This window comes from Anguilla anguilla, chromosome 15, assembly GCF_013347855.1.
Source record: "Anguilla anguilla isolate fAngAng1 chromosome 15, fAngAng1.pri, whole genome shotgun sequence".
NCBI classification, from domain to species: Eukaryota; Metazoa; Chordata; class Actinopteri; order Anguilliformes; family Anguillidae; genus Anguilla; species Anguilla anguilla.
In genome coordinates this window covers 2,299,871-2,315,682 of record NC_049215.1, presented here as the reverse complement: position 1 = coordinate 2,315,682, position 15,812 = coordinate 2,299,871, and the positions used below count along the sequence as shown (strand labels likewise).

The window sequence follows — 15,812 nt, the reverse complement described above, 5'->3', positions numbered from 1 at the left end:
AACTGCAAAGGGCCGATGTTCAGTTTGAGTGCCGTGTTCTGACAGGACATGAGAACTTCATTAATGTAGAGGCATAAGCGGAGAATGAGGTCATCCTGGCTGTGTGCTGATGCTGTGCTCAGTGAGTGGGGAATGAGGTCATCCTGGCTGCGTGCTGATCCTGTGCTCAGTGAGTGGAGAGGTCATCCTGGCTGTGTGCTGATCCTGTGCTCAGTGAGTGGGGAATGAGGTCATCCTGGCTATATGCTGATCCTGTGCTCAGTGAGTGGAGAATGAGGTCATCCTGGCTATATGCTGATCCTGTGCTCAGTGAGTGGAGAATGAGGTCATCCTGTCTGTGTGCTGATCCTGTGCTCAGTGAGTGGGGAATGAGGTCATCCTGGCTGTGTGCTGATCCTGTGCTCAGTGAGTGGGGAATGAGGTCATCCTGGCTGCGTGCTGATCCTGTGCTCAGTGAGTGGAGAATGAGGTCATCCTGGCTGCGTGCTGATGCTGTGCTCAGTGAATGGAGAATGAGGTCATCCTGGCTATATGCTGATGCTGTGCTCAGTGAGTGGAGAGGTCGTTCTGTTAAGGATCACTGATGCTTGATCGTTTTATAAGTCCTGGAGGAAGGGGCAGACAGTTTGTTAGAATACTTCCCCTGCACCCGGGATTACATCAGATCAGCTCTTGGTTTTTTCACTATTTTGGCAAGGTTGGACGACATTAAATGATCACAGTATGTTTGTAATGCCTTCCATAAGGAAGTCTGGTCTGTATGGAGTATATGATTTAACAGAAGCAAGTCTTTAAAACGAAGTGTTTAAAATTTTCATATGTGTATTAGCGAGGGATATAGGCCTGTAGCTAATTCAGTTCCCCTCCAGATGTGTTTTAAAACCATTAGCCTATAAATGTTCTGTATTGAATAATAATTTGTTCAATGTGGCTTTTCCACCCAAAAATATTCAGTGAACTACTGAAAATGATTTAGTTGTGCCTCTACACTTTTACCCCCTTTGAAAATTCCAGAATCTATCATATGCAAATTGGTAGCGCTTGCTGTTGTGGTCGCGGTGTAGCCTATATAGTAGGCACAGCATCCAGATTCAAAATAAACTTCTTTGTGAAGCTCATTGACTTCTGCATGAGGTTCTGGAAGCAGTCATCTGTAAAATATGTGCTACAAACACGGATTCCCTCTATGCTGTCAGGTGCATCCGATGTGATTTCTATGAACAAATGACATCCATTTTTGTTTTAGAATGGGCTCCCTTGGTAACGACTGGAACAAAGTTTCTACCTCAGGATTGCATCCTAAAACTGTTCAACACACCATGATAACCATGTCACTGGCTAGTCAGCTTTCCGTGTGCTAAGCTTTCACTTTACCACATCGCTCTCCTGTAATTCCCATATCTTTGCATAGTGGACCGTGGTTGGTTCTGCATATTTGTGATGTCGCAGATTGTGCTGGTACATTTCCAACTCAGATTTCAGGGAAGTACAGGTAAGCTCAGACTGTGAAAAAAAGGCACTCTGGTGGTCAATCTGTGTACTGTAAGTCTTTCTTCCAAAAGGAGTTAACCATTAAAAAACACATTTTTGAACAGAGGTGGTCTATAAGGATTAGGATGACTAGCTGCTAGGTATTCATGTTTGTGTTTAGATGATGTAATCAGAATAGGATTTAATTCATTTGGACATAATAGTGAACAGAATGGCTTATAGGGAATCCATGTAGGCCAGGGGAGTTTCCATTGAACGTCTGAGCCACCAGTGATTCTTCTGCTTTACTTCAAAGGGTTCAGTACTTCAGCTTCAGATTTGCATGGTTCTGGTCCCTGAATATTGTCTGGTGTACTGAATTAACTAATGGATCAGCGTTCGAAATGCACATCTTTTTTTGGACAACATTGGTGCTTATCTTTTGTTGTTTCACAAATACTTCTCCAAATATCTCCAAATGTTCACAATTTAGAAAAAAGTATTTGTTTCTTATGATCTGTGGTTATTCATTGTATATTTTACATGTTTGTCATTTTAATGGGTTGGGGGTATGTCGTATATTTTCACTTTTTTAGTTGACTCCCTATTGTCTGATATTCTTTTGTTCTCTTTATCTGCCTGCCTGATATTAGATGCTTTTGAACCCATACGTTTTCCCACCTTTACAAATGATAGAAGCAGAGCAGTCATCATGCAAATTGTTATTATTATTCTTATTCAGTTATTTGTTTTTGTCTTTATTCTTTAGCCTGTAAAAACCAAGTGCAATGCTGTGATGGATAGGCAGCTATGAAGCTCGTGTATTTACGCCTGTGGTTCTGTCTGTCCGTCCCTTTTCTGTCCGTGCGTCCAGGTTCCCGTGGCCTCGTGGTTCGATGACATGTCCGACACGGAGCTGCTGGATCTGATCCCGTTTTTCGAGAGACTGAGCAAGGTGGAGGACGTGTACACAGTTCTGAAGCAACAGAGGACTTCTAGCTAACGTGACGTCACGGGGAGGAGGAGGGCGGGGCTTTCCGCGGGGGCCACGGAGGCTTGGGGGGGGGGGTGCGTGCCCGAGCCCCGCCCTGCCCCGCCCCGCACCGCCCCGCCCCTCAGCAGACGGACTGACCTCCGCGCCTACCCAGAATCCCGCGCGAAGGAAGCGTGGAGCTGGAGCGAGCCCAGAAAGGAGGCTTCGGTCCGGAAGAGCGAGATTGCCGCGGAGAACCTCTCATCACAAACGAAAAAAAAAAAAAAAACGTGTAGAATAATGTTAACACTTGAAGATTTGCTATTCCTTTCTTTCGCTACTGTTTGTTTCCTCTACAAGACGAGTTTGAGGGAGGGCCCCGGTTTTAAAGGAACTTTGGTGGTCCTCATAAGACGGGCGATGCGGCCCTCCCTCTCTCTCATGTATAATCAGTGCTAAGTGTACCGTACGCATTTCACAGCGGAGGGCTTGGGTTTCGGGTTGAACTTCACTCATTCCCACTTTTCGATGAGTTGACCTCGAATGCCCTAGTAAGTCTCCGAAAAAAAATCTTAATTGGGCAGCCACGCGGAAGCAGCTTGGAGTATGCAGATTCTTTTCTTAACCCATGTGTTCTGATTAAAATAAAAAAAATATCACAGTATTCAGAATGTTTTAACACAATAATCATCTTTAATTTACCATGCAAACACTTCAAAGTAAGGCAAAGCATCGTAGTATGCTTTCAATATTTGACTTTTTTTTTTTCTTTTTTTTTTTTAGTGAACCAAGTCTTAAATGAAACCAGTGTTATGAGTCAAAGCTTGTCCATCACCAGTTGTAGCATGTAATGTAAATGCCTACTTTGCTATTTTTTTTCCCAGCTCCAGAAACTAAATCGGAGAGATTCCTGATCATGCTCCCTTGTTTGTAATGTGTTGTCTTCTGACCCGTAGCGTGTGATTGGGTGTTGTCTGATAGGCAGTGAAGGAGTGGAGATCCTCATAAGAGCTGGAGATGTGCCTTAAAGCAGAGCTTCCTGGACTACAGGAAAGGACCGGAGACCTTTCCGCCATTTTCTGCTTGGCCTTCTGTCTTCAGTCCGGCAGACCGGCGTTTCCCAAACTTGGTCCTGGCCCCCTGTGTACGCTGGGTTGCACTCTAACCACAGTTCCCAGAAATCCCAGCTGCTCATTTTTCATTTTTAATGCCATGAAGAATAAAAATCCCAAATTCATATTGTGCAAAAATAGCATAAAAGAGGTACATTGTTTTTAACTGGTCAAATTTAAGACTGAATTGAATCAATAGGCTCCTAAGTGGTCAAAGTGTGGACAACTGGTCTCTAAAAATAACCATCTGGATGATAATGAAAAATTAAAAGGCAATGCAAATGATCATGAGCCAAACCTGCATTGTGTTAATAAGTTTAAGGAGAAAATCATGATAGAAACTAAACATAATTATGAAACTCTTGATTAACCTCAGTCTTTTATTTGTGACCTCTGTTTTATGTCATTGTTATAGCGCAATAAGCATAATACAAACATAGACTTTTTTTTTTTTTAATTCTGCATGGCATCGCACAGCTATTTCTAGCGTAATGTGGCTCAAAAGATTAAATAATCCCACTGAACATGAAAAGCACCTAATTCAGATAAATGTACATATTGTTAAAATGAACATATTGTGGTCGGAGTGAAACGCACAGAGGGGCTCGGGGCCCAGTTTGGGGGCCATCGCGGTGTTCAGTCCCTCAGGTGCCAACGTGGATGTCAAGAATTTAGTTTTCTGCAAAAGCCAGAGCAAAAACAAGACAGGTCCGTTTGGTTTGTGTTGTTGATTTGTGCATGTTTTTAATGATTTTTTTCTATAGTACGGATGTTGGTAAAAGCAAATTGTGCCAGCGTTTTATATATATATATGATAGCTGTCCATAAAGGCTTAAAGAGCAGTGTATGCGAAAATGACATTTGATTTTGACGAGCGTAAAGGTGGCCTCCCTGCACATTTCTCAGCTCGAATGAGACGTTTGCTCAGTTTCTTGTTGCGTTGTTTAGTGCTGTAATGTGTAAATTGCTTTCTGGTTGATGTTGGTTGTGTTGGTGGATGTTGGTTGATGGTGGTTGTGCTGATTGTGATGGTTGATGTTGGTTGTGTTGGTTGGTGTTGGTGGATGTTGGTTGATGGTGGTTGTGCTGATTGTGATGGTTGATGTTGGTTGTGTTGGTTGATGTTGGTGGATGTTGGTTGATGGTGGTTGGGATGGTTGATGTTGGTTGGGATGGTTGATGTTGGTTGTGTTGGTTGATGTTGGTGGATGTTGGTTGATGGTGGTTGGGATGGTTGATGTTGGTTGTGTTGGTTGATGTTGGTGGATGTTGGTTGATGGTGGTTGGGATGGTTGATGTTGGTTGATGCTGGTTTTGGTTGTGTTGGTTGTGTGACTGCGGTTATGAGGCTTCTGTCAGCTTGCCATTTGCTGCTCTCAGCAGTTTCTCTTGCAGCACAACGTGTGACGAAGGTAATCCGGTACTGATCTGGAACAGAAGCCTGCACTCGACTTGTGCTGAATCAAAGCTTTTTTAAACTCCAAACTTTGACCTGTCTTGCAGACCAAGCTTCAAAAAAAAAAAAAAAAAAAAAAAAACTAGGTTCTGGTTTATTTGCTTTCTTCCTGAAACTAACAGCTTGGCATTATTTGAAATTATGTTGCTAGCTCTGCGCATGAATTATGTGAGAATTACATGCAATACTTGTCATAAAATGAAAAGGAGCATCTGACTTTGCAGTACCTCACCAGTTGTTCTCTAGATTGCATGAACTGCCAGCTCCTTTCTTATGATACAAAATAGACTGGGTAAGACACTGAGGGTACTGTTAACCGCTGTAACATTAGGAGGTATTCATTCTGGACCTGCAGTGTGTTTTACCATTCCTTAAGGACTTGTAATATGTTTAGCTTTATGAACGGCATCATTTTCAGGCCATTTGCTCTTTAAGAACTACTAAAACATTTCTCAAGGCTCTGGTGAGTTTATTAATATAATTAGCATTTTGGAGGAACCCCATGTTTTTTTTAAAATAATTATTTCTAAAACTGTTTTTGTAATTGAGAAATGGTTAAACAGCAGACCATTGCCTTGGATCGGTGGGCTCGCATTCAGCGACGAATGCATCCCTTAAAGGTAAATTCTCCCCGATCTCTTTGAAACTGCATTTTTTAAACGAGCGCAGGATTGTCGAAGGGAGGTAACTGTGACGTTCCGGAATGCGCTACGGCAGTGGGATGGTGTTTGCGCTGGAAACGTCGCGCCAGGGGAAACCCCAGGAGGACGCGGTGGAGACGGACGGTCAGTTTTACGGAACCCCTTTTACGGAACCTCTCTGCCGGAGGCGTCGGTCTCGGGTACGGCTCGCCCGCGGCGCACGCCGGGCCTTCCACCGCACAGAGTGCCTCGCGTGCGAGGACAGGCGTGCCGGTGTCCCTTAGCCACAACGTGCATTCAGTATCACTGCACAGCCACTCTGAACTCCACCTGCTGTTGGGTCACCTGATGCCCTTCTGTGCTGTTGGGTCACCTGATGTGCGTCTGTGCGGTTGGGTCACCTGATGTGTGTTTGGGTTACCTGATGCGTGTTTGGGTCACCTGGTGTGCATCTGCGTGTGAAAATTGGGTCACCTGATGTGTGCTTGGGTTGCCTGATGTGCGTCTGTTTGTTTGGGTCACCAGATGTGCATCTGTGTGTGAAAATTGGGTCACCTGATGTGTGCTTGGGTTGCCTGATGTGCGTCTGTGTGTTTGGGTCACCCGATGTGCGTCTGTGTGTTTGGGTCACCAGATGTGCAGCTGTGTGTTTGGGTTGCCTGATGTGGGTCCTTGAGATTCCTAGGACATGTACTCCGTCACACTTTAGTGTATCTATGTGTCCCCCTGTCTTTTACTGTATGTCCCACTATGTTTAAACACAGCCAAACATGTGCGTACATGTACACACACACACACGTGTTTGTATTTGATAACTGCGCAATAATAAAATGAGCAAATTGGCATTAATATATGACATAATATACTTGTAATCTGGGAACATGGAGTTTAAATTAAAACTGTTGTAACCTAGTTGTGGAAGTTCTTCGTTATTATTATTTACCTTTTTGATTTACTTGAATTCTTTCAGTCTGTGTTGAATGAATGTGAAGGCATGACATTTCGTACAGTGTTGATTCTCACAAAAGGCCAGCCAGCAGCCTGCTCCTTATCAATCCTGTTTTATTGGAAGCTAATACAGGTACTTCTAAAATAGCAAGAGAAGCTGACGCCACCCAGTAAATCCAGAAAGATTAGAGCATTAAGAGCGACAACAGAAAGCCATTAAACCCTGTCAAAGGAAAATAAATACGGAATACAGAATTTTATGAAAATCTTCTTTCTTTAGTACAATACGAGGCAGCTCATAGTTAATTTAACAGCGATCGCACGTTTCCATTGAGAATGATTTACTCAACAGTAATTAAGGAAATGAGATAATTTTATAGTAAGTAGTGTCAATTCACTCTCCCAAGATCCCCCATTTAATGTGTAAATATTAAACCATTTTGGCCCTGTGCACTTCATACTGTACATGCTTCTGTCTCAATATAACCCTTTAAAATCTGTACCCTTCCATGTCTGCATCCCAAAGTAGAAATCCAAATGTTAAAAAATGAAGTCTATACAAGGATAAATAAGGAACAATGTACATTCAACCATAAATGAAATGGGACAGCAAAGGCTTTTCCTCCAACTCCAACTGACTACATCAATTCAAAATGGTGATTTGCTCTTCAGTGTGTGCGTTCTTGCACAAAGCCTGTAGAGTTTTTTTATACGAAAGGTGAACTTCAGTGGTCCAAGGGCATGAATTCTGAGCTTCACAAAATCATTCTCAGACTTAAAAAAAAAAAAAAAAAAAAAAAACAATACGTATTTCACACAAAGAATTCTATTCAGGATTCGAACCATCACAGCTTCAGTATATTTTTGGTTTAAGGCCCCTATATGGCACCATTATCATGTTTTGCCTAAAGATCCATGGCGCTAGTGTCCCACTCCACACCTGTAATATGCGACAACCTGGATCCCTGTAACAATTTTTCCTATTTCATTCGTTCTGTCCTGTTTCCCCACCAAATTTAGAGTGAATCAGGAGACTTCTGCTGGTTCACTTTTATTCAGATTGGATGTGGTCCTGCACATGGCCATTTTGTTGCAGAGTGTGTGTTTTATATGCCTTAGGACATCGATCTTTCTCATTTCCAGTTTGCCAAATGCAATTTTTCCCCGGACTGTAATTTCTTAACTTTTCCTCACCTTTAAAAACAATGTAATTGGGTGTTCAAGCCGTAACATTTTCACTGGTTCTGCCCCAATTCAAAGCACTTTTTTAACAGGCTAAATCATCATTTTCCCTTTTTACCATAAACAATAAGCAGACTTATGTCACAATCAGCATTTCCCCAGGTAATGTGCACGTTTCCGGATGGTTCCTGGTGTTTTGTCCCAAAGGTCTAGTTATCTGCACAGAATGTAGAAGGAGAGAGCAGAACGTGAGTGCATTTAAATGCATGGTCGCCGGGGGAAACGCATAATAACTAAAGTAGCTCTATTGCATACTCAGCTTAAGCTTATTTTACTGTCTCCGCAGTGGAAGCAGGGAGGTGAGTGCCTACACATTCTCTGGTGATGAGTTATGTTCTAGCCTTAAAATGAGATATGTGCAATATGCACCAGAATGATCAGGCATTTCCTCTAGCCTTAACTTCCCCCATATACAGTATGTGTGTGTGTGTATATATATATATATATATATATAAATCCCTCAATACATATTCAATGCTGCAAAGTCAATTTTACATACACATAGAGAGTTATGTGTCTGTAAACTGGTGTTTGGGTGTCTGATGGTGTCAGAAGTGTAGCATACGCATTATTAATAGAGGTGTGTGTCTGTAAACTGATGTTTGGGTGTCTGATGGTGTCGAAAGTGTAGCATACGCATTATTAATAGAGGTATGTGTCTGTAAACTGGTGTTTGGGTGTCTGATGGTGTCAGAAGTGTAGCATACGCATTATTAATAATATCTCACTGACCCGTGACGGTGAGCCTAGCGCTGCTCTTGGCTTTGGCGCAGCTGAACCGGACGACGCCGCTCATGTCCGCAGACGTGTTCTTCAGGGTCAGCCGGTGCACGGTGTCTCGGGCCTCCAGTCGAACCGTGGGCCCCGGGTGCAGGGTCTGCTCCTTCAGGCTCCACACGGGGCCCTTGCTGACCGGGATGGACACCTCGCACTCGAACCGCGCCTCGTCCGGGGCCGCGACGGTCACGTCGGTCAGCTCCCGCACCATCTGGAGCAGCTGGGCTGGGGGGGGAGGAGCATCAGGGTCAGACCCAACGAGCCGAGCGCCGAACACCATACCTCACAGAGACACACGCCGTTTGGACCTCAGAAAACTACGTCAAAATACATTTCAATCCTGACAACTTTGACCTATTTTTAAGTTGTAAATCTTTAAAAGAATTTCAATGTTAAAATAACTACATTTTAATTAGTTTAAATTAAAATTAACCACATGAGAAGTAAGCAAGACCTCTGTTTGAGGCCTGGCCTGATAAATTAAACTCTACTGACTTCACCCGTATTGTATTCTTCAGTAATAGTGCAAACATATGCCCCTTGCCTTGTCTAAAGCCCACAGTACTCCTCCTTGTGTAGAACTGGCCTTACAGATTGTGATAATTTACACTTTGGGATTTGCAGCCTTTTTTTGCTTGCTGCAATATGAAAAAGCGACATCATACTGTTATAACTTGTCTGTTAGTAAAATGATATCCGTCCTGCACTCAAAAACAAAATCGGCTATGTTTGTCTGTTACAGAGAAACTGAAGTCTAGTGTCCCAGAAAAGTACAAGGCAGGAGGATGCACAGGTTGGGACTGTGTTCAAAGCTGATGATTGTCCTTGAAGACACAGCATCACCGAGGGAACGCTAAGCATGGGACAGCTTGCTGCCTATAAGCAGACAGAATCTATAACTGCCCTGATCAGTTAGATTCATTCTGTATTCTAAAACATTCCAGCACTGGAATAAATGAATGTGTCTTTGAACATGGAATTTAATATCCTCCTAAGACTGGCAAATGCATTATTGTCCTCTGTAGGGGACAGGAGTCTCTGGTCTCGCAATATATATTCTACTATGCTGAAACCTACACAAGGCACTTTCAATAAAAATGAAATATTTTTAAAACTATTTTCATTGCAACATGTTTTTGTCATCCATGACAATGATATCAAATAATTTAAATGTTTTTCTTGGCTAGATTTCAGGAAGATTATTAATTAACTGAACAATTAGTGCTCCTGATTGGCCAGGCTGTTTTCACACCTGACTCCCAGGTAAAGGGAGGGCGGAAAACCAGGAGTTATTGGGCCTGGAGAGCCGTGATTTGGGTAAGAGGAGTGCAGTGTTTGCTTTTTTAATGCGGTGTGTGCTGTGCCTCGTCTGTGAAGGCCAGGTTCAGAAATAAACACTTATTCCCCCTACAGCAGTGGTGTCAAACTCGTGCCATGGAGGGCCGTGTGTATGCAGGTTTTCATTCCAGCCTCAGATCTTGATTATATAATTAGTTAAATTATTTGCTGAATTAGGGATGCAGGTTTGTGCACAATGGTGACCCGACGTCTATGGTGACCCGCATTGTCTAAATAAAAATTTTCTTATATTCTGTGCTTCAATGCAGTTAAACGCATATGGCTGAATGAGTAATTGGACTCAATTAAGGCAGCATTAATTGGTTGGAATGAAAACCTGCATACACACGGCCCTCCATGGCACGAGTTTGACACCACTGCCCTACAGGATTAACATTCTCTCGGACTACATGAGGCTACACTAAGTCTGGAATCGGCTGGGTGCTCCAATTTCTCTTTAAAGTGTCATATTTTTGGTAGTGCTCACACATTATGGCATGAACATAATTAATAACTAAATAACATCTCATTGTTCGAATCCTGCATTGTTATATACTTTTATCCCCCCGCCTGCTGAGAAATGTTTTGCTCTGGCTCAAATCAAAAAAGGCTGAAAGGCTGTGTGTGTGTTTTTAAGAAGCGGCAGGTGTTTTTGTTTTTAAGTAGAGGCAGGGTGTTTTTGTTTTTAAGTAGAGGTAGGTGTTTTTGTTTTTAAGTAGAGGCAGGTGTTTGTCTTTTTTAAGACAAGGCAGGTATTTGTGTATTTAAGTAGAGGCAGGTGTTTGTGTTTTCCAGAAGTGGCAGGTGTGTGTGTGTGTTTTTAAGAAGAGGCAGGTGTTTTTGTTTTTAAGAAGAGGCAGGTGTTTTTGTTTTTAAGAAGAGGTAGGTGTTTGTGTTTATTAAGTAGACGCAGGTGTGTGTGTTTATTAAGAACAGGAGCGTGTTTGTGTTTATTAAGAACAGGCGCGTGTTTGTGTTTATTAAAGGAGTAACATGGTGGTTGAACGTGACGCTTCCCAGTTGTCTTTAGGCAACAACAAAACAAATGTGCATAATTTTTTTTATTATTCAGTCATTTCAATGTACTTTAAAACGTATTTTTCTAAGCCTAAATTCCCCACTATAAAAGTTCACCCGAACCGTCTGGGCGTGGTAATGAGAACTGTCAGTTAGCTATGATTGACAGACCGTGCCCCGTTACCATAGCTACCCCCATGATACGCGCTCTTTTTGGGAGACTTTTCACAAACTAGCTAGCTTAGTAGTATATCAAGTATCGATAGATAGCTAAGGTAAGGACGTTGACTTATATCCAATTATAATTTTTGCTATCTAGCTAGCCAAGTTAAGATAAAAGCACAACTATAACGTTCTCATAAAAGCAAACTAGCTAGCTAACGTTAGCTAGCTAGCTAAATGAATATAACCAGAAATAATCTAATAGTCCTTAAAAGGCACTCTAATTTAAGTGAACGTAACGTTAGTCAAATATTTGCATTGTCTTGCCCATAAGCCAGCGGCGCAAACTATGGGTCTCGAGTTATCCATGGGTTTACGGGGCGTGGAAAGGGGAGTGGTTACTGTGTTCGTGACGCACCAAGTTGACAACTTTCTCAACCGGTTGAAAATAGGACGATGAATTTAAAACGCATATTTCTCCAAAAATACACAACGGACATATTTAATACTCCATAATTTAATGGAGTGATTTAATACCATATTTTGGTACTCCTTTAATAAACACAAACATGCACCTGCCTCTTAAAGGAGTACCATGGTGACTTTCACACTTTCTCAGTTTTATGTGCTATTTGCACAAGAGGCATTGAAGAAACACAATGAGTAAAGTATTAAATATGTCCGTTGTGTATTTTTGGAGAAATATGCGTTTTAAATTCATCGTCCTATTTTAAACCGGTTGAGAAAGTTGTCAACTTGGTGCGTCACGAACACAGTAACCACTCCCCTTTCCACGCCGAGTAAACCCATGGATAACTCGAGACCCACAGTTTGCGCCGCTGGCTTACGGGCAAGACAATGCAAATATTAGACTAACGTTACGTTCACTTAAATTAGAGTGCCTTTTAAGGACTATTAGATTATTTCTGGTTATATTCATTTAACTAGCTAACGTTAGCTAGCTAGGTAGTTTGCTTTCATAAGGCAATGTTATCGATAACGTTAGCTAGCTAGTTTGCTTTTATGAGGACGTTATAGTTGTGCTTTTATCTTAACTTGGTTAGCTAGATAGCAAAAATTATAATTGGATATAAGTCAACGTCCTTACCTTAGCTATCTATCGATACTTGGTATACTACTAAGCTAGCTATCTTGTGAAAAGTCTCCCAAAAAGAGCGCGTATCATGGGGGTAGCTATGGTAACGGGGCACGGTCTGTCAATCATAGCTAACTGACAGTTCTCATTACCACGCCCAGACGGTTCGGGTGAACTTTTATAGTGGGGAATTTAGGCTTAGAAAAATACGTTTTAAAGTACATTGAAATGACTGAATAATAAAAAAATTATGCACATTTGTTTTGTTGTTGGCTAAAGACAACTGGGAAGCGTCACGTTCAACCACCATGTTACTCCTTTAAGACGAGGTGCGTGTTTGTGTTTATTAAGAAGAGGTCTGTGTTTGTGTTTATTACGAAGAGGTGCGTGTTTGTGTTTATTAAGAAGAGCTGTGTGTGTGTGTTTATTACGAAGAAGTGCGTGTTTGTGTTTATTAAGAAGAGGTGCGTGTTTGTGTTTATTAAAAGACAGGTGCATGTTTGTGTTTATTAAAAGGCAGGTGTGTGTTTGTGTTTATTAAGACGAGGTGCGTGTTTGTGTTTAGTAAGAGGCAGGTGTGTGTGTTTATTAAGAGGCAGGTGCGTGTGTTTATTAAGAGGCAGGTGTGTGTGTTTATTAAGAGGCAGGTGCTTGTGTTTATTAAGAGGCAGGTGCGTGTGTTTATTAAGAGGCAGGTGTGCGTGTTTGTGTTTGGCGATGTGGGGCGGCGGCTGTGCCCTCTGACCTTCCACTGTCAGCCTGGCGGACGTGGTGTGCTCGCCGGCCTGCACGCTGTAGGTGCCCTCGTCCTCCAGCTCCACCTGCTGGATGAGCAGCTTGCGGTGGCAGCCCTCGCTGCAGATCTCGAAGCGCTCGGACGGCAGGATGACCTTGCTGCCCTGGTACCAGCGGATGCTGCAGCGCGGATTGGACACGGCGCACTCCAGGACCACCCGGTGCCCCTCCAGCGCCGTCTTGTCCCGCAGCGGCTTCACGATGGACACGGGCATCTCTGCGACGGGCACGGAGACAGCAGGGCACGGCCGGAGTGTTAAAGACACAAACGTCTGTCCCCTGACCCCGCTTTCGTAAGTCTGCCTCCCCGCTTAGCGGGGACCCGCCCAAACCCTCTTCCCGTCTCCTCCAGGACCTTTGTCCTCGCTACTGCTCCCTAAGCTTACTCGCAGGAGCCTGGGGCCCAGAATCTCTGTAATGTCCTTAGGGAAGCTTGTCTTTTGTGAAAAGCGCAATAAAGATCAAACTGAAGTCATATAAAATTAAAAGAACCTGTGCATCATTTTTAAACCATTATACATAACGAATTACAGTATTCTGGGGGCCATGTTTCCAGCCAGGTTGTTCTACGTGTGTTTGATGGGCTTCCAACCAGAAGTTCTCTCTGAAGTGAATGTACATTGCAGGAGGGAAATGCCATGTCAGAGCACTAAGTCTTTGGTTCACAGATAATGTACTTTGCGAAAAAATGACATTTTATTACTTTGCTGTTTATAAATTTGGAAAACATTAGTGTACATTTTATACTTTTGGCTTAGTGGCCACTAAATGTTGGGGGGGAGAAGTGATTGCACTGGGTTTTTAAAACAATAATGTGTGGCGTAAAGAAGGGATTACACTGAGAGATGAAGGGAGGTCTGCTCTCTTACCTTCCACCTCCAGGGATGCCGTGGACTCCACTTGTTTGGCCACAAATTTGATCTCTCCGGCATCTTCCACCCTCACGTTACAGATGAGGAGAAAGTGCTTGGTGCCTAAATGCACCAGGCGGCAGTTAGAGGAGTTACTGTTGGGCTGCTGACCTTACAGTCCTAAGTCATCCACATGAATTCAGGATTAGTGCTTTGGTTCTTGGTTGGCATAGTTAACTTTAGTGCTTTAGAAATGCTGCATCTACACTGGCTAGTCAGTCTGTAAATGTTGTTAGACTTGTCTAACACTATAGCTCATATTAATCCGGTGAAATCACTTATGGTTCTCCTACATTGTAGGTAGGAGCGCAACATCGTGTAAGAGAATCTGCTAAATGAATGTAATCCAATGAAATGGAATGGAATGATACAACTAAATAGAGGTAATGTAATGCAATGGTACAGCTAAATAAACAATTGTAATGTAATATAATGGTACAGCTAAATAGATGTAATGTAATGTAACATAACGCCACAGCTATACTAAGCAAACCTGTGGGAGAATGAGTATAAACTATATCAGGGTTGGGGTTGGGGGGGGGGGGGGGCGCACTCACCCTCCTGCCGGATTTTGACGGTGCTGGTGGGCCGGATCTTCTCCCCATTGCGGAACCACTCCCCCGGGATGTCCGGCAGGGACACCTCGCACATGAACACGGCATTCTGGTCCTCCTGGATGTCCAGGTCCTCCAGGCCCTGCACAATCTCCACCTCTTGCTCTGCCGCGGGAGGACAGGAAGTGAGGTCGCCGATCTCTGCCCCGCGAGAGGCGTGACCAGGCCTTCCACCAAACCGCCGCTAACATGCTAACCACTCACAGCCAGGACTACATGACCCTTCGTTTCCACTCTTTCAGTCTGTCGGCTCAACACAGGCTGTCATTTCAGTTTGCCTGCCAGAGCAAATCTGTAATCAGTATATCAGGACCAGAAAACTCCCGTCTGTGGGGGGTGTGAGGATATCTGATCAGTCCTGATCCACCTCAGCTCTTTATTAATGAAGTATTATTTATACATATTTTGGACATTCATCCGATTACTTGCTGATCATGCAAACCTCAGCCTATAGAGACCGTGGTTGTTTCTTCCAGTATCCCTTAGACAGATGCATTTGTGCATCACCACCTGCAGATGGCAGTATTGAGACATGAAAAACTTTTGCAGAAGTGGGCAAGGAGCCATTCATCTGTGAAACATTTTAATGAGCCGGTTTAGCAAATAAGAGGGCTGTTAAACAACCCACAAATAGATTAATGTAATTATTATCTGCCCCCTTGGCAGGGTCCCGTTAGCAGGGTAGCGTTAGCAGGGTCCCGTTAGCAGGGTCGCGTTAGCAGCGTCGCATTAGCAGGGTCGTGTTAGCAGGGTCGCGTTAGCACGGTTGCGTTAGCAGGGTCGTGTTAGCAGGGTCACGTTAGCAGGGTACCGTTAGCAGCGTCGCATTAGCAGGGTCCCGTTAGCAGGGTCGCGTTAGCAGGATAGTGTTAGCAGGGTCGCGTTAGCAGGGTCCCGTTAGCAGGGTCGCGTTAGCAGCGTCGCGTTAGCAGAGTCCCGTTAGCAGGGTACCGTTAGCAGCGTCGCGTTAGCAGGGTCCCGTTAGCAGGGTCCCGTTAGCAGCGTCGCGTTAGCAGGGTCCTGTTAGCAGGGTCGCGTTAGCAGGGTAGTGTTAGCAGGGTCGCGTTAGCAGCGTCGTGTTAGCAGAGTCCCGTTAGCAGCGTTAGCAGGGTTGCGTTAGCACGGTTGCGTTAGCAGCGTCGCGTTAGCAGGGTCCCATTAGCAGTGTCGCGTTAGCAGGGTCGTGTTAGCAGGGTCCCGTTAGCAGCGTCGCGTTAGCAGGGTCCCGTTAGCAGGGTCATGTTAGCAGGGTACCGTTAG

At 43.7% G+C, this 15,812-nt stretch overlaps 2 protein-coding genes and 1 long non-coding RNA gene across 16 annotated transcripts in view; 2 read left to right on the top strand and 1 right to left on the bottom strand.

The window, feature by feature from the left end:
- Positions 1-3,362, top strand: part of ctdsp1 (CTD (carboxy-terminal domain, RNA polymerase II, polypeptide A) small phosphatase 1) — a 33,668-nt gene extending 30,306 nt beyond the window's left edge. For all 5 annotated transcript variants that reach the window (XM_035393016.1, XM_035393013.1, XM_035393014.1 and 2 more), the window contains one exon: positions 2,345-3,362. In XM_035393016.1, the coding sequence (XP_035248907.1) occupies positions 2,345-2,473 (129 nt within the window). In that variant the 3' untranslated portion in view covers positions 2,474-3,362. The remainder of the gene's footprint in view (positions 1-2,344) is intronic.
- Positions 3,363-5,988: 2,626 nt separating this feature from the next.
- Positions 5,989-6,564, top strand: LOC118213825. The gene is made up of 2 exons (XR_004762520.1): positions 5,989-6,096; positions 6,295-6,564. It is a non-coding gene; the product is annotated as an uncharacterized LOC118213825 (long non-coding RNA).
- A 133-nt stretch (positions 6,565-6,697) lies between these two features.
- obsl1b (obscurin like cytoskeletal adaptor 1b) overlaps positions 6,698-15,812 on the bottom strand; it is a 50,097-nt gene continuing 40,982 nt past the window's right edge. For all 10 annotated transcript variants that reach the window (XM_035393001.1, XM_035393005.1, XM_035393002.1 and 7 more), the window contains 5 exons: positions 14,496-14,657; positions 13,897-14,001; positions 12,978-13,244; positions 8,575-8,844; positions 6,698-7,999 (listed from right to left, as the gene is read on the bottom strand). In XM_035393001.1, coding sequence (XP_035248892.1) covers positions 7,992-7,999; positions 8,575-8,844; positions 12,978-13,244; positions 13,897-14,001; positions 14,496-14,657 — 812 coding nt within the window. In that variant the 3' untranslated portion in view covers positions 6,698-7,991. The remainder of the gene's footprint in view (positions 8,000-8,574; positions 8,845-12,977; positions 13,245-13,896; positions 14,002-14,495; positions 14,658-15,812) is intronic.